This window comes from Canis lupus, chromosome 8 (genome assembly GCF_048164855.1).
Source record: "Canis lupus baileyi chromosome 8, mCanLup2.hap1, whole genome shotgun sequence".
Taxonomy (NCBI): Eukaryota; Metazoa; Chordata; class Mammalia; order Carnivora; family Canidae; genus Canis; species Canis lupus.
This window is the reverse complement of record NC_132845.1, coordinates 49,544,802-49,572,061: the sequence shown is the minus strand read 5'-3', so window position 1 is coordinate 49,572,061 and position 27,260 is coordinate 49,544,802. Positions and strand designations below refer to the sequence as shown.

At 49.2% G+C, this 27,260-nt stretch overlaps 1 protein-coding gene across 4 annotated transcripts in view; it reads left to right on the top strand.

Annotated features, from left to right (window-relative positions):
- The window catches only part of MYH11 (myosin heavy chain 11), a 115,286-nt gene that overhangs the window by 23,256 nt on the left and 64,770 nt on the right, over window positions 1-27,260 (top strand). For all 4 annotated transcript variants that reach the window (XM_072835895.1, XM_072835897.1, XM_072835894.1 and 1 more), the window contains exons 3-4: window positions 3,755-3,911; window positions 19,807-19,834. In XM_072835895.1, coding sequence (XP_072691996.1) covers window positions 3,755-3,911; window positions 19,807-19,834 — 185 coding nt within the window. The remainder of the gene's footprint in view (window positions 1-3,754; window positions 3,912-19,806; window positions 19,835-27,260) is intronic.

Here is a 27,260-nt window from a genome sequence, read left to right as displayed (position 1 = left end):
CGTGCTGCTGCCTGCCCAGCCCTTCCTGACTTGGGTCCTTGTGCCCTGGAAAGATTTGCCAAACTGAACAGAGATTCAGATTCTCCTGAAAGCTCGGATTAAGTGCTCGCTGGGGGCTCAGCCCCAGGAGCTGTCCTAGGCCAACAGGAGGAAAGCGCTCCTTCCTCAGAAGCTGGTGATGGGATTGGGAGAGCCACACATTCCTCCTTCCTTCTGTTTGTTGTATTCAGCAAGTACTTACTGAGTGTCTGCCTTGTGCCCGGCCCCATGCTGGGCTGGAGATACTGTGGTGCGCAGCTTGCGGCCCAGGAGGTGACATTTAGGATGAGCCCTGAAAGGGGAGATGGAAATGGCTCTGGGGAGGCTGAGGGGGGACCCATTCCAGGTCATGCAAAGGTTCCAAGGTGGCAAGGTTTTTGTCATCATGAAATAGAGGGAGCGTGGTATGGTCACTAACATTTATTGAGCACCTGCTATCTACTGGGCCCTCTGTTAAGTGCTTCGCCTGCATTATCTCACAGCAAGCCTGTAAAGGATCTCTTACGACACACCTTCGTGTTGCAGTTGAGAAAAACAGGCTCAGAGAGGTCAAGAGACTTGCCCAGGGTCACACAGCCAGGAAGTAGCAGGATGAGTTTCAAACCAAGTCCTCAGTACCCGATTCTGTACCCTTAACCACAGCCCTTTACTGCCTCCAGGCCAAAGGCTTGGTGAGAGGGTAGTTTGGGCCATAAATGACCCCCACGTTCTAACAAGGGTGTGGCGGTTGGCAGTGGGCATGGCCCAGAAAGATCTGGAGGTGGAGTTAAGACCCACGGGAGAGGTGGGAGTGGGTTGACCTTCATCCAGACGGCTGACGGTTGATCGGTTGATCGGTTGATCAGGCACTTACTCCGTGGGAGGCCCCGGGCCAGGGACCAGGGCACAGATGAACCGGACAGTGGAGCCCCTGCCCTAGGACAGCATTGCCACCAGCGCAGCAAACATCTGCTGAGCACCTGCTGTGTGCCGGCCCGGGGCGAAGCCCCAGGTCACAGAGATGAGGGCTTTGCGGCCCCTGCTCCAGGGAAGCTTTAGTAATTAACCTACCCCTCAGGCACTTATGGAGCAAGCATTTAGTGAGCACCTACTGTATGCAGGCCCGAAGAGGAGGAAGAGGGTGCTCCCGCCCCCAGGGCACTTGCACTGGTGTTAATGGGATGGCGGGAGGGGGCTGGATGATCCGATGAGGGAGGGGCCCACAGCGGACCAGTCAGGCCCAGTGCAGGTCCTGGCCTCTGCCTCCCTCTGCAGGAGCCTCACCCTTCACCCTCGCTCGCTCGTCTTCATGATCCAGAAACACCAAACTGCCTGCAGCTCACCCATGTGCCCCTTGCCCTGCTGCCTTCCATGCCTTTGCTACCTCCCAAGCACCTTCCTGTCCGTGAAGATTAGGGGCAGGGAGCACCCCCACCCAACTGGAAGTTTCCCTGACCGCCCCCCAATGTGGATTAGGGCCCGCTCTCCCTTCCTCCCCCATTTCCCTGGGCTCTGTCCTTGTTCTTTTGACATTATTTTTAAATGTCCTCATCCCTTCTCTGATCTGTGGGTTCTTTGAGGGCAGGGGCTACCACTGATGTATTTATCTCCAGCATCTAGCACAGACCCAGTATATAGTAGGTGCTCAGTAAGTGGCTGATGACGTTTAGACAGGCCCTATGTTGACCTCACTCCTGCCTTTGTAGGCGAATGGTGAGAACCAGAGAGATTATGCCCTCCTTCCCCCACCAATCCTGTACCTTTTGAAGACTACTGTCCCCCTGCCACCCAGGGCCATCACATACCATTGTCCCCTAGCAGGCCGAGCCCTGGAGGGACCCTCCTCCTCCCATCACCTGCAGCCGTTGGCTGAAATCCCTCTGAGGGCAGGACCTTGTGTTTTTTTGTCATCTTTAAACCTGGCCTCTGCCTCCCTCTGCAGAGCCTTGCGGCACGGTGTTGAGGATATACACGCTGAATGAATGAGGGAGTGAGTGAATTAATGATGCCTTGTTCTTCTGTCTATAGGACGAGCAGAAGTCGGACAGCCTCCTGGGCAGTGCTCAGGCCTGGGAGCAGGCCGAGCTGGGCGTGGCTGCCAGGGTCTCGCTTTGTGACCTTGGTCAGGCTGCCCACCCTCTCTGGTGTGTGCTTTGGCCTGCGTGTCCCCCCGAGATGGGCCATCTGCTCCTCCTCTGGCCCCTTCTAGGGGGAATTGGAGGGAGGGCCTGCTTCACGGCTAGGAGAGCCTCCGGCAGCCCTGATTGTGTCTTTTGGGGAAAAAAAACAGTTCCTGTCGGACAGGATGGAGCCTGTCCACTGAGCTGTGACCTCAGCCCAGGGGAAAATCTGATGTCTAGGAGAGGACAGCGATACCAATGATAGCGCCTCGCTCGTGTGTGCACACGCATGGGGGTGGGGTGGGGTGTTGCTCAGGGCCTTCACGCCCCTTTCCCTCTTCTGATTATTTCCAGATGCTCCTGTGCACTTACTTGGTGGGGGCAGGACAACTTTTTTTTTTTTTTTAATTATGGTAAAATCCATATAACCTAGAACTCACCACTTTAGCCAGTTTTAAGGATACATTTCCGAGGCAGTTAGCACCACCACGGTGTTGTACGATTATCAGCCTTTTCTAGCCTGTACATTTTTATCACCCCAAAAGGGAAACTCCGTAGACCTTAGCGGTCATCTCACTCTCCTCAGTCCCTGGAAACCAGATCTGTTCTGGTCCCTGTGATTGGCCTGTCCTGGGCATTTCTTGGCAATGGAATCCTAAACCATGCGACCTTTTGTGGCTGGCTGCTTCCATGTCGGGGTGCGTCTGTGCCGTAGTGCGTGGCAGGACCATTCCTTCCTAAGGACAGCTGTGCCAGTCCCTTCTTTTTACAGATCAGGGGGTGCTTTGTTAACAGTCCAGGATGTGTGAGCTCTGGGGGGTTCTGAGTTTCCTGCCAGCTGTGTGACCTGGTGACAACCTCACCAAACCTGTTTTCTCATCTGCCACGTGGGCAGCAGGGAAATCGCAGAGGGACTGTCACAGGGTGGATAAGAAGACTCGGTGAACAGATAGGTGCCCACGCAGTGCTTAGAGCTCGGTGCCTGGCACACAGTAAGCACTCAGTAGGTGGAAGCTGCTACCCGAGCCCGAGAGGCTCTGGGCGGTGAGGGGCAGCAGCACGCAGGAGAGGGGCCGGGGTCCGAACCCCGACTGTCAGAAAGCACGCAGCTGTGAGATAGAACAGAGGGGCTCAGGGCGCCTGGGTGGCTCTGTGGTTGAGCAACTGCCTTTGGCTCAGGGTGTGATCCCAGGGTTACGGGATCGAGTCCCACATCGGGCTCCCCACAGGGAGCCTGCTTCTCCCTCTGCCTCTCTCTGTGTGTCTCTCATGAATAAATAAATCTTAAAAAAAAAAAAAAAAAAAGAACATGGGGGTGTCCAGAGACCCAATTGTTGGCCCTCGCTCCTCTTCACCCATACCCGGCCTGTCAGTGATGCCATGGCCTTCCCATTAGCACTCTGAGCCTCAGTTTCTCCATCTCTGGAATGGCAATGTGAATGCATCTAGCAGTTTCGCCGTGAGGCTGCAGGGAGAAAACGCACCCAGAGGTGCTCAGTGGATATGAAATGCAGGTGGTGGTGGGCGTCGCTGCGTGGGGCCCCCGAGGACTGGGTGGCTGGGCTCCCCCACACCTACCTAGTGCTGGAAGTAAGCTTGGGTTCTCTGTTTGGCAGACGTACTCCGGCCTCTTCTGCGTGGTGGTCAACCCCTACAAGCAGCTGCCCATCTACTCGGAGAAGATCGTGGAGATGTACAAGGGCAAGAAGCGGCACGAGATGCCGCCGCACATCTACGCCATCGCCGACACGGCCTACCGGAGCATGCTGCAGGGTGAGCGCGGGCTGCACGGGCGCTGCAGGGCCTCTGTCCCCACCCCGGGATTGCCTGGGCCCCCGGCCTGCTGTCCCCGCCCGGAGTGCGGAGGCGGGCAGGCCGCGTGGGTCCCAGGAGCCTTGTGACTGAAAAAGGGAAAAAGGCAGCTGAACGTCTGGGTGCACGGCCGGGAGGGCGAGGGCGGGCACACGGCCTGGGCAAATGCGGGGGGTGCCCGCCAGCCGGCTCCGCACTTGCAGCCAGCTGTGGCTCACCCCCGGGTGCTGCCAGAGGTCTTCTCCTCTCTGGCTTCAGTTTCTCCGGCTGTAAAAAGGGAGTGTTAGGGTCCTCTTGCAGCAGGTGGAGATTCTCATGGAGGCTTGTCCAGACTGAAGATCTTCACCTATTACCTCCGTGTTTGTGCATTATTATCACTATTACTGTGATCAATGAGCTCCTTTTTTTTTTTTTTAAAGATTTTATTTATTTATTCATGAGAGACACACAGAGAGAGACAGAGACACAGGCAGAGGGAGATGCAGGCTCCATGCAGGGAGCCTGATGTGGGACTCGATCCTGGGACTCCAGGATCATGCCCTGTGCCGAAGGCCGGTGCTAAACTGCTGAGCCACCCAGAGATCCCCTATTAATGAGCTTTTAATGGAGGGAAAATATACATACAGTAGAGGACGTAAAGTGCACAAATTTAGTGTCCAGATTTAAACTAATTTTGGTGTATGTCTTCATATGCCACTGCTCAGATCAAGATGTGAAATCTTTCCAGAAAGTTCCTTCACACCTCTTCCCAGTCAATACCTCCCCTATACCCCCCAGAAGTAACGGCTATTCTGACTTCCATCACCACCAGTTTTGCCTGTTCTTAAACTTCATAAAAATGATGTCCTTATGTTACTTAATATTTTTCTCATCAGTTTTCTCCCCCACAATCTAGTTCAAATGGAACAAAAAACAGCAGTATATTAGATTTAGTTAAAAGCCTGGATTCTAAAACAGGGGTGCCTGTGTTTAAATCCCAGCTCTGGGGGCACCTGATCCCAGGACCCCGGGATCACACCCTGAGCCAAAGGCAGACGCGCAACCACTGAGCCACCCACGTGTCCCTCTGAGTTGTGAGCTTTATCTGTTCAACAGCCTTGGTCCTCCCTCAGTGAATCCTTTTGCCTGAAAACAGTTGAGCCCTTGCATTTCTCCTCATGTGTTTTGGATGCATTGTATAAAGGGCAGCACCCATCCCAGTGTCATTGACCTTTGAGGAAGAGTAAGAGGATTTTCTTTCCTGTAAATGGATCTGGTCTTGAGACACAGGAGTTCTCCCATCCTTACATTGGGAGAGGGCAACAGAAAAGGGCTTGGGCTGTCCTAAAGCTGTGTATAATTATTATGTGATTATGAGGTGTGAATAATCCTGAGGTTGTGAACCAGCAGCTGGTAGGCTGCATCCAGCGTTGAGATAAGTTTGGCTTGGTCCACACAGAGTTTTAAGGTACTTGAAGTATCTTAAAAAGTCATCAGCTTTTTAAAATTTGGAAATTATACATAAAATGTGTGTGTCTTTTTCTAGGGGCATGAGTTTCCCAGTGTCCCAGTCCTTACCTGGCTTGGTGCACTCATTTATATTAACTACCTGGCCCTACCTCTGAGGGTGTGCTGAGTCAGGAATTGAGAGCTCTGTTCTGGAGATCCCCTGAGGGTAGGGATCCAGGTGTGCCTAAGAGATACCCCCAAGGTAGAAGGGCTGAGTAGAAGTGCCCCCAGATTATTGACAGAGTTAGCCAAACCCCACCAGTATGGCCTAAACTGCAGACATGGGGCAGCCATTACCTTCAAAGGCGAGCAGATGGAGCCTTGCAGAAGGGGCTGTGGAGATGGAATCTCAGGTTGTGAAGGATGGCTCCTGGAGTTAGGGATGTGTCTTTGTTTAAATAAATAAATAAACTTTGTGTGCTGCCTTGATGGAAAAGTTTGCAGGGATGGTTCACACACCTTTTTAAAGAAGCTAAACATCACCAAGTTAGAGTGTTCATGTCATTTGGGGTGCTTTTAAGTTGTACAAAAATATAACACACCATATGGCAACTACTTAAAGTGGCTCTAATTAGGAGCCACTTCATAGGAGTTTGTTATTTCACATAATAAGAAGTGTGCAGGTTGATGGGTTAGTTAATTCAACAGCTCAAAAACAGACTTTTGGGGGGATTTTCTTGGCTTCTTCCTCATGGTCACAGGATGGCAGCCATAGCTCCAGATACCACATCCTCGTGCGACAATATCCAAAAGCACGAAGGAAGCAAAAAGTTAGGTTCTTTCCCTCTGTCTCTTTTTTATCAGGGAGAAAAACCTTTTCCAGAAACTCCTCAGAAGACATCCCCTTACATCTCATTGGCTAAAACTTGGTCGCATGCCAACCTCTAAACTCTGGTTTAGATGGTTACAAAGAGGACTGGGACATTAGTGACTGTTTGTAATTATGTCTCCTTGACTAAACCTTTGGTCACATGCCAACCTTTAAGCCACTCATTGGCAAAGAGGACTGAGACCTTCATAATTGGTTTAGACTATTCCTGGTTCTTCCCTTGGAGCCGAGGGAACTCCCACAAGCACATTTTCTCTGAATACCAGAAAAATGAAATTCTGTTAGCAAAGGAGAAGGGGGGAGTGACAGGTAAGCACTGCCACAGTGCTCTTAAAATACGCATGTGTGACTTTAAAAAAACCTTTAATATTTAATATTCATCCTAGAAAAATTAAAACATTTATTTAAGCTACGGAGAACATATCAGCACCCACGATTTTGTCACCCAGAGATCACCACCATTTACACTTGGGTACGTAGCCTTTCATGTGATAACTGAGCTGAACATCTGGAAGTGAAGGAATTTTTGATTGTCTGAAAATAACTGATTCCAGAAAAAAAAAAAATCACTTAAAACAGGGACCAAATTTTCACTGGAAGGGGGTGGGGGAAAGGGTTTGTCTAGGCTGGGGAAATGACATTGCAAATTGTCAGTCTATTTTATCTACATTTAATAGGAGTTTGGTTATAAATGCAACTAGATGCTAGTTCTTAGATTGAGTATAAAATTAAGGGATTTTTTTGTTGTTGTTGCTTTTATTTCAGACAGAATCAAATGAGATAACACAACATTCTTCATACCATGTTTGATTCCTGCAGCAGGAGCTAAGGAAAATAATTTTTGCAAACTTATTAGAAGGGTCACCAGTCTTCCCAAGTGTTCTTTTGTGTTTGAGGGTGCTTCATAAAACCCCCGTCGTGTTGTTGTTCGTAATGATTCTGCGATATTTAGTTGTGAATTAATCTGACTTGTGTGTGTGTGTTGGGGGGGGGGGTGGCCTTTCCAAGCTCATTGACTTCGTGACACCCTGCAGCTTCAAAGAAATCTGCAGTTTTGCAGAGCTGCTGCTTTGTTCTGTGTATCACGATGATGGTGGGTGTTGCTCCCCAATAATCGGCAAGAGAGAGCTGCTGAGTTGGTGGGCAGTGTTGTGCAGGCTGAAGAAGGATGCCTCAGTGGGGTCTGATTTCCTAAGCAGTTGACTCAGTGAAGGATATTTTTGTGTTGTGGTCCTGTTGCTTTCCTAGACAACCCCTCCACTGCGGGGCGTTGTGACACTAGATGAGGAGGAGGATCCCCAGTGTTAATATATTGTCTACCCTCTAGGCTCTGGGCTATAACACAAAATCACATTGTGAAATAGTATGGGCAGCCCTGGTGGCTCAGCGGTTTTAGTGCCGCCTTCAGCCCAGGGCATGATCCTGGAGATCTGGGATCGAGTCCCACGTCGGGCTCCCTGCGTGGGGCCTGTTTCTTCCTCTGCCTGTGTCTCTGCCTCTCTCTGTCTCTCATGAGTAAATAAATAAAATCTTTAAAAAAAAAAAAAAAGATTTCTTTAAAAAAAAAAAAAACATTGACACGTTGTAACAGTGACAAGGGTGAGCACACCCATCCATAAAAGATCAACTTTATTTTGTTTCAATTTTTTTTAATTTAGTGTCAATATTAACAGCTGCTACATATGGGTTCATTTTGGCAATACCTCGTACTTTCCAGAAAACTTACTAATGATAAATTCCCATGAAACAAATCATGGGGGTAAGGGAGAAATGCAAGCTTGGGAAAAATAACTTTTTCTCTATAAAGTGGAAGTTTGTTTTTTGTGGAGGAAGGCGTAGGCCCAGTTTGTGACCCTGTTGATGAAGATCGCGATCCCACGGTGTAAGGCCACTCTGCTGGGACCCACATTGAGCTTTCGTTGTAAAGGGAGCAGCCCTTTAAGCTTCCTCCCTAAATCCTTTTGTAGAACAAGATGGGTTGTGAAGAGATGGGGTTGGGGAGGGATGGATAACACCCACGCTGAATGTAGAATATAGAATGCAGTGTTTGCATGTGTTACATGAACCCCTAAATTCCCAAGGACCCATACGCTGCATAGGAGCCAGACTCTGTCCTCATCTGTCCAGCATCTGCCCGGCACATGGTAGCTGCTCAGTTAATATGTGTTGATGAATGAATGAATGTACTTAATCACTAATTCTTCCCCAAACTCTCCTTTTTAAACATGTTGATCTCCTTTTACTACGTCTAGATATGTGTTGACGATGCTACTTATACCTCGTCCTCGAGGGTGATTACTACTGGAGCCTTCCAACCTGCCCTGGCTACCCTCTATGACAGGTAGCCGACATCTGGGACCTTCCTTATCATGCTTGGACTTGACTTCAGCCCTCTCTTGGTGGATTCCTTGTTTCTGGGTTTCCATGTCTTCCTCTTCCTTGATTTACCCTCTTACACCTGGAGCACCTTTTCTAGTACCTTCTCAAGTAAGGCTGTAGATGAGACAGATTGGGATCCTGCATATCTCAACTGAAGACTTGATGATTCCCTGATATGTAAGGGCCCATTCAGCCCAGTTAAAATTTTAAGCAACAGATACTTTTCTTTCAGAATTTTTAAGGCATGCCTTCATAGCCTTCTAGCTTGCTTCGTTTCCGAGAAGATAAAAGCCAATAGGATTAAAAAATCTTTTTTTTTTTTTTTTTTTTTGCCAATCTGATTCTTAATCTCTTGTGTGTGACCAATTTTTTTTTTCTTCTCCTCTGGAAGCGTTTAGAGCTCTCTTTATCCCTGTGTTCATGATGATGTGATTTGTCACGGGTCTGCTTTCACCCACTGAGCTAGAGGCTTCGTGGATGCTCTTAATCTATAAACTCCTGGCGTTAAATTCTGGGAAATTTTTGTGAATTACTTCCTTGATGATTTATTTCTCTCTGTGTTCTCTATTCTGCTTTTCTAGAAGTCTTCTCATGTCCAGAATTGAACTGTTCCCTTTTTCATCTCCTTCTCTTCTTCTTTTTTTCTGGGCTGTCACCTCCTAGCGATTTATTTCAACTTCTGTCTGATGTATTAGTAGCTTTCTTCAGACGTCTGCTGATTCTCCGCTGTCTGTTCATCTGGGATGATCCAGTGCAACGTTGCCGGGTGCTCAACAGGCTTTGCAGGAGGAGCTTGCTGGTGATGAGCTTGGCTATAGTTTGGTTAGAGCTGGGCCATCGCACTGGGGCACTTCTGATAGATCTTTCCATCTTTTCTTGTCCTTGGGCTGATTAGCTTTTTCAGGGAAGATTCATGCAATCTTCTTCCTGGAGGGTAAAGATCTGTCTACCGTCATTTTGAGGGTCTAGTCCAGAGGCTAAGCATTTCAAACTGTGGAATGAAACTTGCAGATTATCCTTTCAGTACAGTCCCTGGTGCCCCTCACCCCTCCAGGAATTTTATTCTTCAGAAAATAAAATCTGCCTCCTGCTATGGGCCATGGCAAGGGCAGTCACTTGTATCTTGCTGATCTAGCACCTTCTCAAACAGACTTGCAGGCAATCCTTGTATTTGCATGTGTCCTCCTTTGCCCTGTCTTCATGAGCCCCCTGCTGCTGCCAGTTACTGAGGGGACAGGGGGTTCTGTGATGAAATTGGGTCGCTTCTAGCTTTCCCCACTGCCAGCTTAGACTTCTTTCCTGGGCCTGTCCTCACTCATCCCATTTTCTGGCTTCCAAGACTTCATTACTCTTCATTCTTTTCCAGTTCATTTCAACTGGTTCATGTGTGCTTGAAAAATCCCTTTACTGGAATTTTACTCAGGTTAGGGGAGGAAGGAGCAGTAGCTGTGTGTGCCCAACCCACTATTCCTCAATGGAAATTCCCTCAAACCTTCTTTTCAAAGAAGTGATAATCACAATAGTGGATTTTCCCCCAAAATCACAATAGTGGATTTCCCCCCAAAACGTATTATAAGTCATCTCTACATCCAACGTGGTGCTCGAACTCACAATCCCGAGATCAAGAGTCAAATACGCTCTACCTACTGAGCCAGCCAGGAGCCCCAGTGATAATGGATTTTTAATATGTGCCTCCTCTGTGCTCAGGGATTTACAGGAATATTTCCAGTAATCCTAACCCCCAAACTGCAAGGCAGACAAGATCAGATTAAGATCTTTAGAATTAAGCCTTGGGGCGCCTGGGTAAATCAGTCAGTTAAGCGTCTGCCTTCAGCTCCGGTCATGATCCTAGGGTCCTGGACTCAAGCCCCACATCAGGCTCCCTGCTCAGCAGGGAGTCTGCTTCTCCCTCTCCCTCTGTTCCTCCCTCCCCCCAGCTTGTGCTCTCTCTCTCTCTCAAATAAAAAAATCTTTTTAAAAAAATAAGTAAAATAAAATTAAGCCTTGAAACTATTATAGTGTCCACATGGGTAATCCAGAATAAAAATAATACTAAATTATAAAGTCAGGAGGGCCAACAACGTTTTTATTCTTCCCCATCACATTTCCGTTGCTATTTTTAAAAAATATTTTATTTATTTATTCATGAGAGACACACAGAGAGAGGCAGAGACACAGGCAGAGGGAGAAGCAGGCTCCCCTCAGGGAGCCCAATGCAGGACTCGATCCAAGGACCCTGGGATCACGACCTGAGCCAAAGGCAGACTCTCAACCACTGAGCCACCCAGGTGCCCCCCCCATTGCTGGTTTTTATAAAACAGCAAATACCAAATCCTTTCAAAAGTTTTCATCAACTTCTCCTCCCTTCATCTCTGAGGTGTGCGTGTGCACGTGGGCCTGTGTTTATACAACTTGTGCACACATCCAACCCTGGAGGCAGGTGCAATTATTAGCCTCATTTTAGAGCCTAGGAAACTGAGGCTTGGGGAGGTGAAGAACTTGCCAAAGGTCCCGTGAGTGTCAGAGCTGGATTTGAACTTGGCTTATCTGCTGCCCACACCTAAGGCTTGCCGGTCGGTGGGTGGCCCTAGCTGCTGCATTGAGCCCCTGACGGTCCCCAGGGAAGGTGGTTTGCTCCTGGAAATGTCTCTCATCTTACCTGTCTGGTGTGTGGCAGGCTCAGCCCTGGCAAAGTAACCGCTAGGTGATCGGGGTAAATTAATAGGGTGTTAAGTGGGGAAAGCACCACTATTGAGGCTTTCCTGATAAGCCACTTCGGATCTCCTGCCTCTCCTGCCCGGGTGAGGTGGGGGGCCTGGGGGAAGGGTGTGAAAGGCACATAGGATTGATTTCCTTCTGATGTGTTGAGTGGAGCCCTCAGGATTTGTTACCCTGTGCAAGATAGCAGCTGGGAGTGTTTCATCCTCATGTAGTTAGCACCAAGGGCCACTCTCAGGGGATTAAAAAAGAAAGCACAGCCGGTGGGCCTCTATCAGCTGGGGGCTCTTGGCTGAACCCTCTTCAAACTGAAGGGAAATCTGGGAGATGGCATGATCTAACCTCTAAGCTCTCTGCTTTGCAAGTTCTCACACTCAGTGGCATCCCTCTCTCTGGGGTCAGCAGGCCCTAGGGTGCTGCAGGGCCTGGGGGCTCTTCAGGCTCACCCCCCTCCCCAGAGGCTGCTCTGGAAGCTTGGCAGGGAGAGGGATGACACTGATGTCCCTCTGGCTGACCGCTCTGGAAAGCCTGCAGGGCTCGGCCCTCTCCGGCACCATGCAGGACCGTACCCAGCGGCAGAGCCTGCCCACTGGACAGACGGATGAAACCGACACTCAGGGTACCAAGCAAGTTGGCCCTAGAGCCCGGTGTCCCACCTGGAGGTGTCACCTTCTGCTGCCCTTGAAGCATTTATCTTCCCTCCAAGGCTGGTAGTGTGGTAGTGGGGTGCTGTTACCCCCATTTCACAGACCAGGAAACCGAGGCCCCAGGAGGCTGAGGGGCAGCAGGCTTAGCCCTTCTCGCTTGAAAGCGCTGAACCTGGCCCGATACCCTGTGCCCTCGGGACAGAATCACTGCTGTCCAGAATCACTTCTCTCGAACTCTCCATTTCGGATGACATTGATGACGGCCCTGGCAACGATCAGAGCAGGTGCTGAGGGCCTCAACGTGCAGGGGCAATTTTAAGCTTTGTGCACCCAGTCTTCACTGCTTTCATGTCCTTGAAAGGTGTGGATTTTGGTCCCTGTGTTCCTCGTAAGGACAGTGTCTTGCCTCAGAGGTGGAGCCTGGCAGTCATTCCAGGTGGCTTTGCTCCAGAGACCGTGCTCCTTTGACAATGTGGCCCCGGAGAGCGGGGACCAGATGCATGGTTGGAGATTTTGCAGCGGCTCTTGGCTCTGCATCTGGCCTGGTGGCAGGGAGGACAGACGGTGGCTCCGTCTGCCCGGCTTGGTCCTCGCTGAGGCCCTGGGACGTGTAGATCGGCTCTCTGAGCTATCATGAGAGGTTCACGTTCTTTGCCAGGAAATGAGGAAGGGGAAAGGATCATCTGATTCTGATGAGCCTTTTATGGACCGCCTGTGGTGTCTTACTCGAAGGGGTGAGAGCTCGGGAGAATTCTTTTCTTTTCCTTTTTTTTTTTTTTTTTTTTTAACAAGCAGTAAGTATTGAGTTGAAGAAGCAGGCATGCTTAGGGGGCTTGGGAAGCTCTGGCTGGTGCCTGTTGTTCCCTCGGTGTTCTGCTGACCTCAAAGAGAATCTGTCTCCCTGTTCCCCTTTTGATTCAACAGTGTTGAGACCCCACTGTGGGCTGTGGGATGGTGAGGAGGGGCACCATCTACTCGGCGGGGATGAGGCGAGGGAAAAGGTGGGGATTAATCACATCATCCCCACAAATACATGTGCTATGGAAGGGAGTTCCAGGGAGCTGTCAGCTGGACCCTGGGGCCTGTCATATTCTGGGAGGGCAGGCGAGGCGACACATGGGCATAACAAGGAGGTGGCTCTGGGATCCATAGACTGGTTGGGGCTGGAGCAGAGAGAAGGAGGGAGAGTGGGGCCGGGGGAGCTGAGGCCCAAGAGACCACCATGAAAATATTGGTTTTTCCCTGACCCCATCCATCAACTGGCCAGGTCTGCCGTTAAAGATGCCAGTGCTCTGTGTGGGTTTGGGTTCCTGCTGGGGTCCAGCACAAACCCTCAGAAGTATCTCTTCCCACGCAGAATCTCTTCCTAGCAGCTCTGCTGGAGGAGAAGGTGGGAGAGGAAGTCCAGAGGAAGAGAAGGATCCTGACCTGCAGAGTGTATAGTGGGTTAGGGCATGGGCTCTGGAGCTGGGTTCAAATCCCCGTTCTGCAATGCACTCACTTCTTTGTGTCCGGTTTGCTTTTGTCCTGTGAGGCTAATAATTGGGCCTGTTCCAATTGTGGCAAGGGTTAATTTGGACAGTGCATGGGGAACACGCCGCCTGTTCACAGCAAGTGCAGCAGGTGTTAGCTGTCATCTGGAACCTTCTGGCCTCCACTTTCATGGGTGGAGGTGACCCTACAGGGACCCAGGCTTGGCCACCTCCCCCTTGCTGGGTCCCCTAGCAGCCTGGCATGGGAAGGAAGAGAAGCAGCGAGCCTGGGTCTGTTCTTAGTCCCAGCTTGGTTTTCTCCTTTTATGGTCAGCCTGCAGGCCTCTGGCTCCCCAGCCGTAAACCACGAGCTTGTGTTTGGGATCGGGCCGAAATAGCTGGTCTGTGGGGAGCTGGGCGTCCCCTGAGAGTCTTCGGGCCCGCTTCGGGGGAGGGACCACCGGAGTCCTTTATCTCTTCGGAAAGCTCACCGGCAGACTTGCATGTCCAAGGCCAGACCCCAAGTCTGGGGAGAAGGAGGAGAGAGAGGGGCATGTGTAGGGGTGAGTGTGAGGTAAGGAGAGCCCCAGGGCTCCGGGCTGGGTGAGGCTGGAATGCCAGCTCCAGCTCTGCACACCTCGGCTCCTGGACTGTGTCCTCTCTGTCTGTGGGACCCTCTGTGTCCCAGACCCTCTGCTTGAGAGGCATCTGCTTCGTGGATTCCTACACAATCTTCTCCAGGCAGCTCAGTATCACTTCAGCTGCCAAGACTTAAACCATCCCTCTCTCAGGCAGCAGCAAATACCCGTCCTAGGAATTGCTCACTCCTTCTGGTCATTGCTTTGCCCATCTGACTCCCACACTGCCTTGTAAGCCTCTCGAAAGCAGACTTCCAGAGGTCTTCATGAATTTCACGTTTCTAGGGGCTGGCACATGGTAGGGGGTCAGGACTTGTTTGCTGAGTGAGTATGTGACCGCAGATGGAAGTGTTCACCATTGCTTCTGTCTCGGTTGCCTTGAGAGAAGAGATGCCAATGACGAAGCGTTTCCCCGGTACCTACTATGTGTCAGGCACTGTTCCTGGCACCTGAGAACAGGCACAGCCCTTGACCTTCAGCATTTCAGGGCTGGGAGGAGAAGCATTGAAAGCAGTTTTGTAACTTGTGAAAAACAAATAGCTCTGTGTGAAGTTTAAGGAGTCCGGGCTCTCGATTCAGACATGGTATAAGCTTAGCATCGTTTTTTTAAAAAGTTTTATTGTGGGGGTGCTGAGGTGGCTCAGTCAGGTAAGCATCTGCCTTGGGCTCAGGTCATGATCTTAGGGTCCTGGGATTGAGCTCTGAGTCAGGCTCCCTGCTCAGTGGGGAGCCTGCTTCTCCCTCTGCCTATGCCCCTCCCCCTGCCTGTGCACTCTCTCTCTCTCCATCAAATAGATGAATAAAATCTTTTAAAAAGTTTTATGGTATGATTTATATACCACAAATTAATCCATTTATTATTTTATTTATTTATTTATTTATTTATTTATTTATTTATTTATTTATTCATGAGAGACACAGAGAGAGGCAGAGGGAGGAGAAGCAGGCCCCATGCAAGGAGCTCAATGTGGGACTCGATCCCAGGACCCCTGGATCGCGCCCTGAGCCGAAGGCAGATGCTCAACCACTGAGCCACCGAGGTGTCCCAGATTAATCCATCTAAAGTATACAATTCCCTGGTCTTTTGTGAATTTACAGGAGTATGCAGTCATCAGCACAATCTAATTTTATATTTCTCTCACCCTCCCCCAGCCAAAAAATTGCGTGCCCGTCGGTAGTCACTTCCCTGTCCTACCTACAGTTCCCAGGCGATTGCTTGTCTACTTGGTCTCTTTAGATTTGTCTACTTTGGACACTTCCTATCAATGGAATGAATGCTACCAGATGTGGCCCTCCCTGAGCAGAATGGCTTCATGTTGTAGCAAGTGTCAGTGCTTTATTTCTTCTTTATGGCAGAGTAATACTCCACTCTATGGATGTACCCCATTTTGTCTATCCCCTTAGCAGCTGATGGATTTCTTTTTATTGTTTCTACTTATGAGCTATTATCAATAATGTAAAGTAGTGTAATTTTTACAAAGTTGGAAAAGAAAAACCCTGCCTGTCCTATCATGGATAAATCACCGGTTATTTTTCCAGATAATCTGTACCCTTTCCTGCTACAAAATATTGAGGTGAAACAATGATCGTAATGAGATTAAGTGCTATGATGGAGGGAACCTTTGGCCAGGGCCACCACTAAGTGACATGGTGTCTTTGTAAAAATAGAGAAAGGCACTCTTTTCTCAAGACACTTTTCCTCCACCTGTTAGAAGATTGTCTTAATAAATGTACAAATCTATAATGACCCATGTGAATGGTTCCCTCTAGAGTTACGCAGTGTACGACCTGTACCACTATCCATGGTAGCCCCAGAGGGGGCATGCAGTAGAAGGGCCTCCAATTTAGCTCTAGGGAGGTATAGAGTCAGAGAAAAATCATAGAGGAGGTGACTGTCAAGATGCCGTTTCAAGAATGGATTGGGATGGGGCACCTGGGTGGCTCAGTAGGGTGATCATCTGACTATTGGTTTTGGCTCAGGTCATGATCTCAGGGTCATGAGACCAAGCCCTGTGTCCAGCTCCATGCTCAGCAGGGTGTCTGCTTGAGATTCTCTGCCTTCCCTCCTCCCCCCACTGCTCATGCTTGCTTTCTCTTGTTCTCTTTCAAATAAATAAATCTTTAAAAAAAATAGTGGATTGGGGTATATACCCTAAAGAATTGAAAATGAATTCTCAAATAAAAACTTGTACTTGAATGTTCAGAGTAGCACTATCCACAGTAGCTGAAAGATAAGAAACAACCCAAATGCCCATCGTTGGACGAATGGACACACAAAATATGGTATATCCATGTAATGGAATATTACCAAGCCATAGAAAGGAAGGAAGTTCGGACACATGTCAATAACAGGGAGGAATTGTGCAAACATCATGCTAAGTGAAACAAGGCAGACACAAAAGGCTACATTCTGTACAATTGGATTTTTGGGAAATGTCTGGAATAGGTAAATCTGTAGAGAAGAAAGCAGATTGGGGGTTAACGGAGTGGGGAATGAAGAGTGACCGGTGAATGGGCAGATGAGAATGTTCCAGAACTAGATGTGCCCTAGGCACACCATGCACAGTGCACAACGCTGTGAACATACAACACACTGCCCAAGTGTTGGCTTTGACTTGGTTACTTTTGTGTTAGGCGAATTTCACCTCCAGGGGGATAAGGAGGAGGAGGAAAATGGGTCAGGCAGGGCCAGGGTGCTGTGGGCAGGAGCGGCAGCGTGCAAAGTTCGGGCGGGGCGGGGGGTACCCTGCTTCCCACATCCAGACGACTCTTGCTCCCTCGGGTCAGATGGAAGGTGCGGGTCAGTCCGCGGTGCCCACGCCAGGCCTCCCTGCGCCCCGTGGCCGGCGCCGTCAGCTTCCCACGCCTGCGGGCCGTGTGTTTCCGATGGGAATGTCCCCGGCCTGAGGTCCCCGATGGCCCCCTGCTGCCTCTCCTGGGGACCTCCTGTGAGGAAAGGCCCCAGGACCAGTGCCTGACCCTATAAATTTCCTGTGCTCTGGGCCAGGCTTCCCAAGGCTGCTGGGGGAAGCCTGACCCCCCTCTCTCTGGAGCAGATGGATCAGGAGAGCCTGTCTGTCTGTCAGTCTCAAAATCATTCCTGAAAATAGTGGAGGTTGTCTGGGCCAGCCCCCAGGGGCAGGGTGCCCCTCTGCTTGGTTCTGATCACAGGGTGATCTGGTTTTTTTTTTTTTTTTTTAAGATTTTATTTATTTATTTGAAAGAGAGAGAGAGAGAATGAGTAGGGTGAGAGGCAGAGGCAGAAGCAGACTCCCCGCTGAGCAAGGAGCCCAGTGCAGGGCTCGGACCCAAGGCCCTGGGATCATGACCTGAGCCGATGGCAGGCACGGAACCGACTGAGCCACCCAGGTGCCCCCTGACTGTTTTTAATGAGTTTCTTATTTTGCTCTGCTCCTGAGTGGGTTTCTCCTTCTGGGTGGAAGTTAGAGACCCACACATCCACATTCCCTGATGCCAGGACGAGGAGCCAGGTTGTACCTATGCCAGGCGCCTCCCTCTGCAGATGCCCCATGGACAGGAGAGGTGCCCCTGACTTCAGTCTCTCTCTACAATGCACTGGGGACATTTAAGTTTTTTCCTCTGTTTTAATCTCAGCAGGAGGTGCCACCTGTGCATGAGTGTGGGTTGCCCGAGGAAGGAAAAACAGCCTGCCCCTGCTAGCTGTGAGACTGTGCTCATTTTCTAGGGCTGCTGTACAAACTGCTATGGACTTGGTGGCCGGAGAAATGGGATTTGTTTTCTCTGACCGCTCTGGAGGCCCAAAGTCAAGGCATTGGCAGGGCTGGCTCCTTCTGGAGGCTCTAAGGAAGAATCTGGGTTGTGTCTCTCTCCTGGCTTTGGGTGGTGGCTGGCTCCTTGGCATTCCTCGGCTTGTAGACACATCCCTCCCGTCTCTCCTCCTCCTTCACACGGCCTTCTCCCTGTCTCTCTCTCTCTCTCTCTTTTTTTAAAAGATTTTATTTACTTATTCATGATAGAGAGAGAGAGAGAGAGAGAGAGAGAGGCAGAGGGAGAAGCAGGCTCCACACAGGGAGCCCGACGTGGGACTCGATCCCAGGTCTCCAGGATCACACCCTGGGCCAAAGGCAGGCATTAAACTGCTGAGCCACCCAGGGATCCCCTCTCCCTGTGTCTCTAATCTCACCATCCTTTCTCTTAATAATAAGAGCTCTGGTCATTGATTTAGATCCTACCCTAAGTCCCAGATCATCTCATCTGGAGATCTTTCATTATACCTGTAACACCCTGATTTTAAATAAGGTCACCTTCTGAGTTTCAGAGCAGACATATCTCCTGGGGTTGGGGGGGGGCAGTGACCTGGGGCGGGGGTGCACAATGACCTGAGGCAGGTCACCTTCCTTCTGCACTCTGTTTTCCTCATCTGTAAAATGGGGGTGAAGCCAGGGCTCACCTCTGGGGCTGCCATGGGGATTAAATGGGTTACGTAGCACCGAAGGAGCTCAGCACAGGTGTGAGGGGCAGTGAGCACTCCGGAGGGGCACTTACTGGAGGCATTGTGGGTAGTGGTGGCTGTTTCCCTTCTCTGTGTCCTAAGCTTCGGAGTTATAGTGGTTTCCTCAAGAGCAGTAAAGAGTATTGTTTGCATTGGCCAATTTTCGGCGAGATGAGGGGATGGCAATGCATGCCCATAGCACAAACGTGAACAGGTTAGAAGCAGATGGCGTGAAAGTAGGTGTCCCACCTGTTCTGATTCTCAGGAACCCTCTCCTCAGGGCCAGCCACTGCGGGCCGTGTCAAGTTGGTGGCTTCACTGTATAGCCAATGCGTATATAGGTACTTGAGGGTGTGTGTGCATATATACGTGTATGTGTGTGCGTGCATGTATAGCGATATACCTCTTTTTATTTATTTCTTTAGAGAGAGCACGGGCAAGTGGGGTGGAGAGGGAATCTCAAGCTGAGCTTATGACCCTGGGATCAGGACTTGAGCCTAAATCAAGAGTCAGATACTTAACCGACTGATCCACCCAGATGCGCCCCTATGTTGGACTTTTAAAGAAACTTCCAGGGGTACCTGGGTGGCTCAGTGGTCAAGTGCCTTTGGCTCAAGGCGTGATCCTGGAGTCTTGGGATCAAGTCCCACATCGGGCTCCCCGCATGAAGCCTGCTTCTCCCTCTGCCTATGTCTCTGCCTCTCTCTTTCTGTGTCTCTCATGAATAAATAAATAAAACCTTTTTTAAAAAAAGGAAATCCTAGGTTTTCAAACCCAAACTGTCCACTACCCTACATTCCAGGTGCAGAAACCGAGGCATAGAGGGGTTAAGACTATCCACCCAAGGCCACAGAGCTGAGAAGTGGCTGAGTGGGACCCCGGTCTGTTCTGTCTGGCAGATTGGGATCCCGGGTCCCCACCCCACCCACCCCTGGAGCTGGAGGCGCTGGGATGCCCACGGCCTTCCAAACTAGCCAGGCCCCAGCATCTTTCTGGGGCTGCCTCCAGGACGTGGGGGTAGGGAGGAGTATCTAAAAGAGCCCTGCTGTCCTCTTGGCTCCGCCCTGGGCAATGAGTCCAGTTGGCCCGTCACCCCCTTTGGTGGGGCAGGTGTGCAGAAGCTTTGGATGGGGGTGCTGGTGGGGAGGCATATCCAGACCCTCAGCTTGGAGCTACTTCTAATTCACGACCTTTTTTCTTTCTGTTTGCAGATCGAGAGGACCAGTCCATTCTGTGCACGTAAGTGGAGCCTCTGTATTTTTTTTTTTTTCCTCCTGTTTTTCTATGGTCGAGATGCAACCTACTAAAGAGAAAAGGTCCCTGAGGGCGAGGCCTTTGCCTACCGTTGCTGATGCCTCGCTTGTATCTGGCGTGGAGTAGATGCACGCTCAACGTTTGCTGAACGGAAGTCCTCGTGCCAAGGTAGGCACATCCCAACTGCCAGTGGGACCTGGCGACGTCTGGCTCTGCACCATCCCCCTTTCCTAGAACTCGCATTTATTGAGCACTTACTGCATGCTCGGCCCTGAACTATTGACAGAGTTGCGCCTCTTTGCAGAACAGCTGTGTGAAGGTGGAAGGCATCTCTGTTAGTGAAGAAACCTTGGTTTGTGTTACTTGCCCTAACAGGTCACAGTGAGCAAGCACGTTTGTGCCATATTTGGTTGGCATCACTGTGTCTTCAAAGACCCAAATACGTTAGAGCTCAGTTTAGAATCATTCAGGGAATCTTCTATACTCAGGAACATCCCTCCTGTCATAGGCAGGATAATGCCCACCCCCACCCCACCCCCACCCCCCAGTGACCTCTGCATCCTAATTTCTGGAAGCTGTATGTCAGGTCACGTGGCCTGGGGGCATGAAGATTGCAGATGCTGTTAAGGTTGCTAATCAGTGGACCTTAATATACGGAGATTGTCAAGGTTATCCAGATGGCTCAGAGTCATCACAAGGCTTTTTTTTTTTTTTTTAAGATTTTATTTATTTATTCATGAGAGACACAGAGAGAGAGGCAGAGACACAGGCAGAGGGAGAAGCAGGCTCCCTGTGGGGAGCCCGATGTGGGACTCAATCCCAGGACCCCAGGATTGTGACCTGGGCCAAAGACAGATGCTGAACCATTGAGCCACCCAGGTGCCCGCAGGCCTCCTACCTTGACCCCACCTTGCCTTATCCCTTCTGCTCTAGTTTGGAAGAAGAAATACTTCCCAGTAGAAGCCTACAGGATTTTTAAGATGTTTTTTGATAACATGGTCTAATATTGAGGGGACACAGATACCTCAAGAGGGCAGTGCTGTGGTTAGGAGGTGGGCCCTTGGAGGCACAGGGCTAGGTCTGCTTTCCTGCCTCACTGCATGCTGGCAGTTTGTCCTTGTGCAGGCTGGGTAAGTCTGCAAACCTCAGTGTTCTCATCTGTAGAATGGGGATATCAATTGTGACCCCACCCCTGGGGTTGTTGGGAGGACCAAAGGGGCAGTATTGAGGGGGATAACTTAGCATGGTCCCTGGCTTGTAGTAGGTGCCGCATCATTGTTGGCTGGTTGTCTGATGTAGTGGTGGTATTTTGCCGGAGTTTTGCTGAGCCTTGCTTGTGGGAGGCACCATGGTGTTCAGGAGAGAAACCCAGGCCTAGGAATCAGAATCCTGGCTGCAATAGAACCTCTACTTGCACAGATCCAAGGATCCCTGAGTTAGACCTCTGTAATTTTTAGGGCAAGATCAACAAAGTATGACCCAAGGGCCAAATCCAGCCCTTGGTCTGTTTATATAAATAAATTTTGATCAGAACACAGTCACACGCATTCATGTCTGTGTTGCTTGTGGCTGCTTTAGGGTCACTATGACTGAGGGGTGAGTATTTGCAATAGACATCACTTGTGTCCCTCAGAGGCTCAAATATTTACTCTCTAGCCCTTTACAGAAAAAGTTTGCCCACTCTCAGCTTTAGGTGAATCAATTAACTTCTCTCTACTTGCTTTTTCTCTTTTTTTCCATTCTACCATAGAAACAAAATAAATTTTTTAAATTTTCACTTAAATTGAAGTGCAAAATGCATGTGGACACATATTTTAAATTTTTTTTTGTAACTGTAAGACTAATGCAGATAAATACCCATAAGTGAATAGTAGGAAGACTTCACCCACAGTCCACTGCCAAGCTTGGCCCCAGTAAATGGTTTGGGGATTTTTAAAAAAGATTTTATTTATTTGTTTGTTTGTTTGTTTGTTTAAGAGAGAGTGAGAGCATGTGAGTAAGGGGAGAAGCAGAGGGAGAGAGAGAGGGAATCTCAAGCAGATTCCCTGCTGAGGACAGAGGTTAACATGGGGCTTGATCTCAGGACCCTGAGATCATGACCTGAGCTAAAATTAAGTGTCAGATGCTCAACAGACTGAGCCACCCAAACCACCCCTCACCCCAGTGAATCTTGATGTAGCTCTTCTTTTTTTTTTTTTCTATAGGCTGTTTTAATCATAAACATGAACTCAGTTATATGCATACTTTTTTCTCTTACTCTTTTCCATTTGACATTCCACCGACATCACGTTTCCACATTATTTACAAACGTCCCTTTTGGATGACCACTGACCCTCCAGGGAGCCAGTGAAACACCTGACCAGACCCCAGTGTGGCGCTCTGAGGTCATTTAAATTTTATCCCCAAACAAAAATATGATGACCAACTTTATGGGCAGAACTTCCTCTGTGATCCCTCAGCTTCTTTCTTTGGGGCCGGAAGTAGGATCGCAGAAGTAGGATCACAAAAGCCAAGGTTGTGTCTGGCTTAAGGCTCCTGATTCCAGAGCTTTTTTTTTTTTTTTTTTTTTTTTTTTTTTTTAAACTTGTGTTTCCCCAACCTCATTTGCCTGGCACCGTGGTTAGGGTTTTGGCCGTATGTGCATGTTATTGTTAAATTAATATTATTCTTTAAGTGGAATCGCTTAAAAAAATAGAATAGTTTTGAAATTATTTTAGATTTACCAAAAAAATTGCCGAGATAGAGTTCCCATACCCCACCTGCCAAGTTTCAGTTTCTCCTGATAGTAACATGTGACGTCACCACAACACATGTGTCATCCGAAGACACCAGCGTTGGGACATCACAGTTAATTGAACTGTAGACTGTAGGTTCACTAATTTTAACTTAAATTGAAATGTAAAAATGCATGTGAACACAGATATTTAATTTTTTTTGTATTCTGTTCCATGAGCCCATCCAGAATTGCTTCTTGTCATCATGTCTCCCTAGGCTCTCCTTGGCTATGACAGTTTCTCAGACGTTCCTTATTTTCCATGACCCAGATGGTTTTGAGGACTAACCGGGGCTTTAGCAGAACACCCCTCAAATTGGGTTTGTCTGATGTTGTTCTAGGTCACTAGACTGCAGTTATGGGTTTGGGGGAGAATTATGCAGAGGCCAGGTGACTTCTTCATGCTACCATATCAGGGGGGGTACATCAGACCCATGTGACACCCACATGACACTAAGGTGACCTGTCCCTGGTGATGTTAACCATCCTCACCTGGTCCACATTGTATCTGCTGGGTTTAGCGATCATGTCTGTGCCAATTGTTGCTGTCCTGGTCAGTTTATTTTGGGGACCTTGTGCAGCTTAAAACCATCTCAGGTACCCCTGAGTGTGGGTCCTGCTAGATTTCTGTCCCCAGATGTGGCTGCACGTTGGCTCCTGAGCGACTGCCGTTTTGACTCCAAGACAGGCCAGAGTTTCACTTTAGGGGCAGCCGGTGAGCTCGACACGTGGCTACAGAAAGCCATGTACCCTGTCTGAGCCTCAGTTTCCTTACCTGTAAAATGGGCAGCTTCACCCACCTCCCAAGGGGGTTGTGAGGCATCCCTGAGTCAATTCACGGAAAGCACTGAGCACGGTGCCGGATAGTGTCATTTCAGGCTCAGTGAACATAATTGTCACTCATCAGTTATTTTTGAAAATGCTGCGTCACCCTTAGCCATGCTAATAAGCGAAAGCAAGGGAAACCTATGGGGTGACAGATAGGTAGCCAATCATATTCATGATAAGCCATGAACGTGACTTTCTTTTTTCTTTTAAATACTTTTAAGGCGTTTATTTATTAAAATGTTCTCTGCCAAGATATGTCCATGGTTTTCCTAATGCATTTTTAGACATGGCCAGTAGATCTACAGCTGGCTGCTTACTTGCATTTGTTGTATCCCCAGACCAGGATTTACAAGTGCAAATGCCTCGGAGAGGCTGGCAGGTAACAGAAGGGGGTGGATTAGGTCAGGGGTGACATTAGGGAGTAGCGGGGACTGTGGCAAACTGAAAAGCTCACACGCATTCGAGGGGCAGCTGCAATTGTGCCCGAGACAACTTATACTGTGGGAGAATGCTGACCCATTGTTCCTAGAGCTAACTGGGGGTTTTTGCCTCCCCCAGGAGGATCCAGAACTCTGGATTTTAGAAAACACAGCCAGTCTGCCCTTGCTTTTTCCACTCAGCAGTGGACCTTAGAGTGCGTTCTTTCTGGTCCTACAAAAACCAGCCTCCCTCTCTGTGACTGCCCAGAAATGCTGTGTTTTATAAAACTACCCTCCATGGACTGTAGCTGTGATTGTTTCCAGGCTTAAAAAATATACAGAAGTACAACATAAAAGATATATAGATATATAGATATATATATAGATAAAAGATATATATATAATATATATATTATATACAATCAATCCTTCTTATTTCTTGATTCTGTATTTGCCAATTCACCTACTTGCTAAAATTTATTTGTAACCCCCAACTGAGACTCCGGGTGCTTTTGGGGTTCTTCGAAGACACACGCCGAGCCAGGAAAAGTTTGAGCAGCCCAACAGGGCACACCTTCCCAGCTGAGGGAACTCTCCTTTCCTGTTTCAACTCCCGAGCTATGAGCAGGGGCCCTCTGTGTGCTAGATTCAGCACCACATGGTTCGCATTTTTGTAGCTTTTTGTTCATGATTTCACCGTTAACAGTGCATCCCAAGCGTGGGGCTGAAGCGCCGTCTTCCTAAGCACGAGATGGCTAGCTGTGCCTTTCGGAGCAAATTCGTGTGCTGGATGAGCTTCTTTCAGGTGTGAGTTTTAGAGCTGTTGGCTGTGAGTTCAACGTTGACAAATCAATTATATATATGAAAGTGTCTTTAAACAGAAACACACGTTAGGCGAGATTATATAGGGAGCAGTTGGCAGAGGAGCCTTTTGAGCACCTGTGCACCAGGTGGGAGCCACACATCTCTCCAGGCTCCCAGGTAGCAACAGCGTTGCTCATCAGCATCTGACAGAGAGGAGCAGGTGAGAGTGTGCCTTGGAGATGGCTTCCTAGCTGTGTGACCCTGCACAGGTCACCTAACCTCTCTGTGCTGAGTATGGAGAGGCCCTGAGGAAGAGGAAGCAGCCGCCCTGCCCTCACCCCCAACACCCACACCAGCACCAGGTTCTGCTTCCCTTAGCACTGGCCATCAGGCCTTTCTGTGCTGATGGCTGCCGAGCGCTTGAAATGTGGCTAATGTGACAGAGAAACCGGATTGTTACTTTGTCTTCATAGCCACCTGCAGCTAGTGACTCCTGCTTTAGACACATGGTTCTGAAGTATTTGGTACCTCTGTCCACTCCTCTGGTTCTGCTCTCCCTCATTCAGGACCTGTCACCTCTTGCCTGGACAGTTGCAGTAGCCCCCTAGCTGGGCTTCCCACAGCCCTGCTCCCCTCCATGACCATGCCCCCTTCCCTCCTTCCTTCCTTCCTTCCTTCCTTCCTTCCTTCCTTCCTTCCTTCCTTCCTTCCTTCCTTCCTTCCTTCCTTCCGTAGATATTTGTTGTGCGAAGTAGTATGATGGAGCAGGGTGTGGATTCCAGAGCCCAACCTCTGGGGTTTGAATCCAGCCCCATCACTGCCAGTGGCATGCTCTCAGAAACAAGTTCCTTAACTTCTCCAGGCCTGTTTCCCCATCTGTAAAATGGGCCCAATGGGTGCTCCACTGGGGGGTGGTTGTGGGGATTTCACGAATCAGTTCGTGGAAGAGCCTAAGAATGCCACTGCCTCTTGGTGAGCACCCCTACACACACACCCCCACAAATCAATTGCTGTAACTGTGTTGTGTTTACTGTTTAGTCTCCTCCCTGCAACCCATGCTCTAGCCTGCAGGTTTGATATTTCCCCCCACAGGTCCTCAAGCCCCATTCTCCTCTTTAAATGATTCCTGTACTTGTTGAAATAATAAAAAAAACTCTTCATCATGGCCAAGAAGATTGGCCCTGATCCGACCCTACCTTTCTTCCCTCATCACTTGCTACTGACACCCCCTCCTGACCCTCCGGCCACACCAGGCTCCTCGCTCTTCCCCCTGCCTGCTACTCCTCACCCTTGCTTCTTCCCACAGGGCTCTGCTCCCCCTCTGGCTACCCACGGACAGCCACCCCCGGACCCCAGCCCCCGATCATGCCACCCTGATATAGCAACAACAGACCCTCGGATGACCTTGAATACTTATTCATTTCCTTGGCTAGTGTCTGTCTCCGTCTCCTGGAACGTGAGCTCAGTGACAGTGGGATAGCGTCCCCATCCTGTCGCATGCTGCCCCTGTACACGGCCAGCACCCAGTGAGTAGGCAACTGGCTGCTGGTGCAGAGGAAACCCCCAGCCCTTCAACTTTTATTTGCAAATGTGTCCAGTCACCCCCTGAACCGTCATCAGCTTAGCTGTCCTTATTAAATTTCATTTTGGCCATTGTTAAAATCCACCCAAGTGGCTTGAGGACCAACGTGTTGATAGCAGGGTCTGAGCTTTTAAAAAAATCAGGGGTCCAGGTAAGCCCAGCCAGGAGTCACACTTTGCTCCAAGTGATTAAGCAGTCATGAATCTGGAAGGTGAGGGAATGTAGCGTTTAGAGCTGAGTCCTGTCTGGTCTAGCATGTCATGTTCATACAGTGTGACCAGATGGGAGGCCTAGGTGAGGCGTGGAGGAGCCCTGGGTGGAGAGGGAGCTGTGTGTTCGAGGAATAACCTGTATGTCACAAGGGGCTGGATTAAGAGACAAGGGGGTGGTGGGGCAGGAGGTCAGAGGGAGGTAAGGTGGGGTCTTCTGGGCTCTGGGGAGGATTTTGAATTTTAATCTAAAATGGACAGGAAAGCATTAGGAGACCACAGCCAAGGGTCGGCAAACTCAGACCATTGGGCCAAATGCGCCCCTTCTCTATTTTTTATAAATGAAGTTTTATTGGCACATAGCCGTGCTTGTTGGTTTTCCCACTACAATAGCAGAGCTGAGTATTTGGGACAGAGAATGCATGACCCCGGAAGCCTAAGTATTTACTATCCAGCTCTTTACCGGAATGGTTTGCAGTCTCCTGGCTTATACAGTGGAAAAATAGGACAGGATTCATGTTTTAATAATAGTATGAATGCTGAAGATAATAAACAGAATAGAAACATTATATAAGCATTAATATGGAAGTATTAATATAAGCATGAGGAAGAAATGGTTATAAGTAATAATAGCTCACATTTTTCTGTATCTGGCATTGTTCTAAACATCTTATACATATTCACTTATTTAATCCTTATAACAATCATGTGAGTGCTTTAATTATACCTGTTTTAGGGGTCCCTGGGTGGCTCAGTTGGTTAAGTATCTGCCTTCGGCTCAGGTCACGATCCTGGG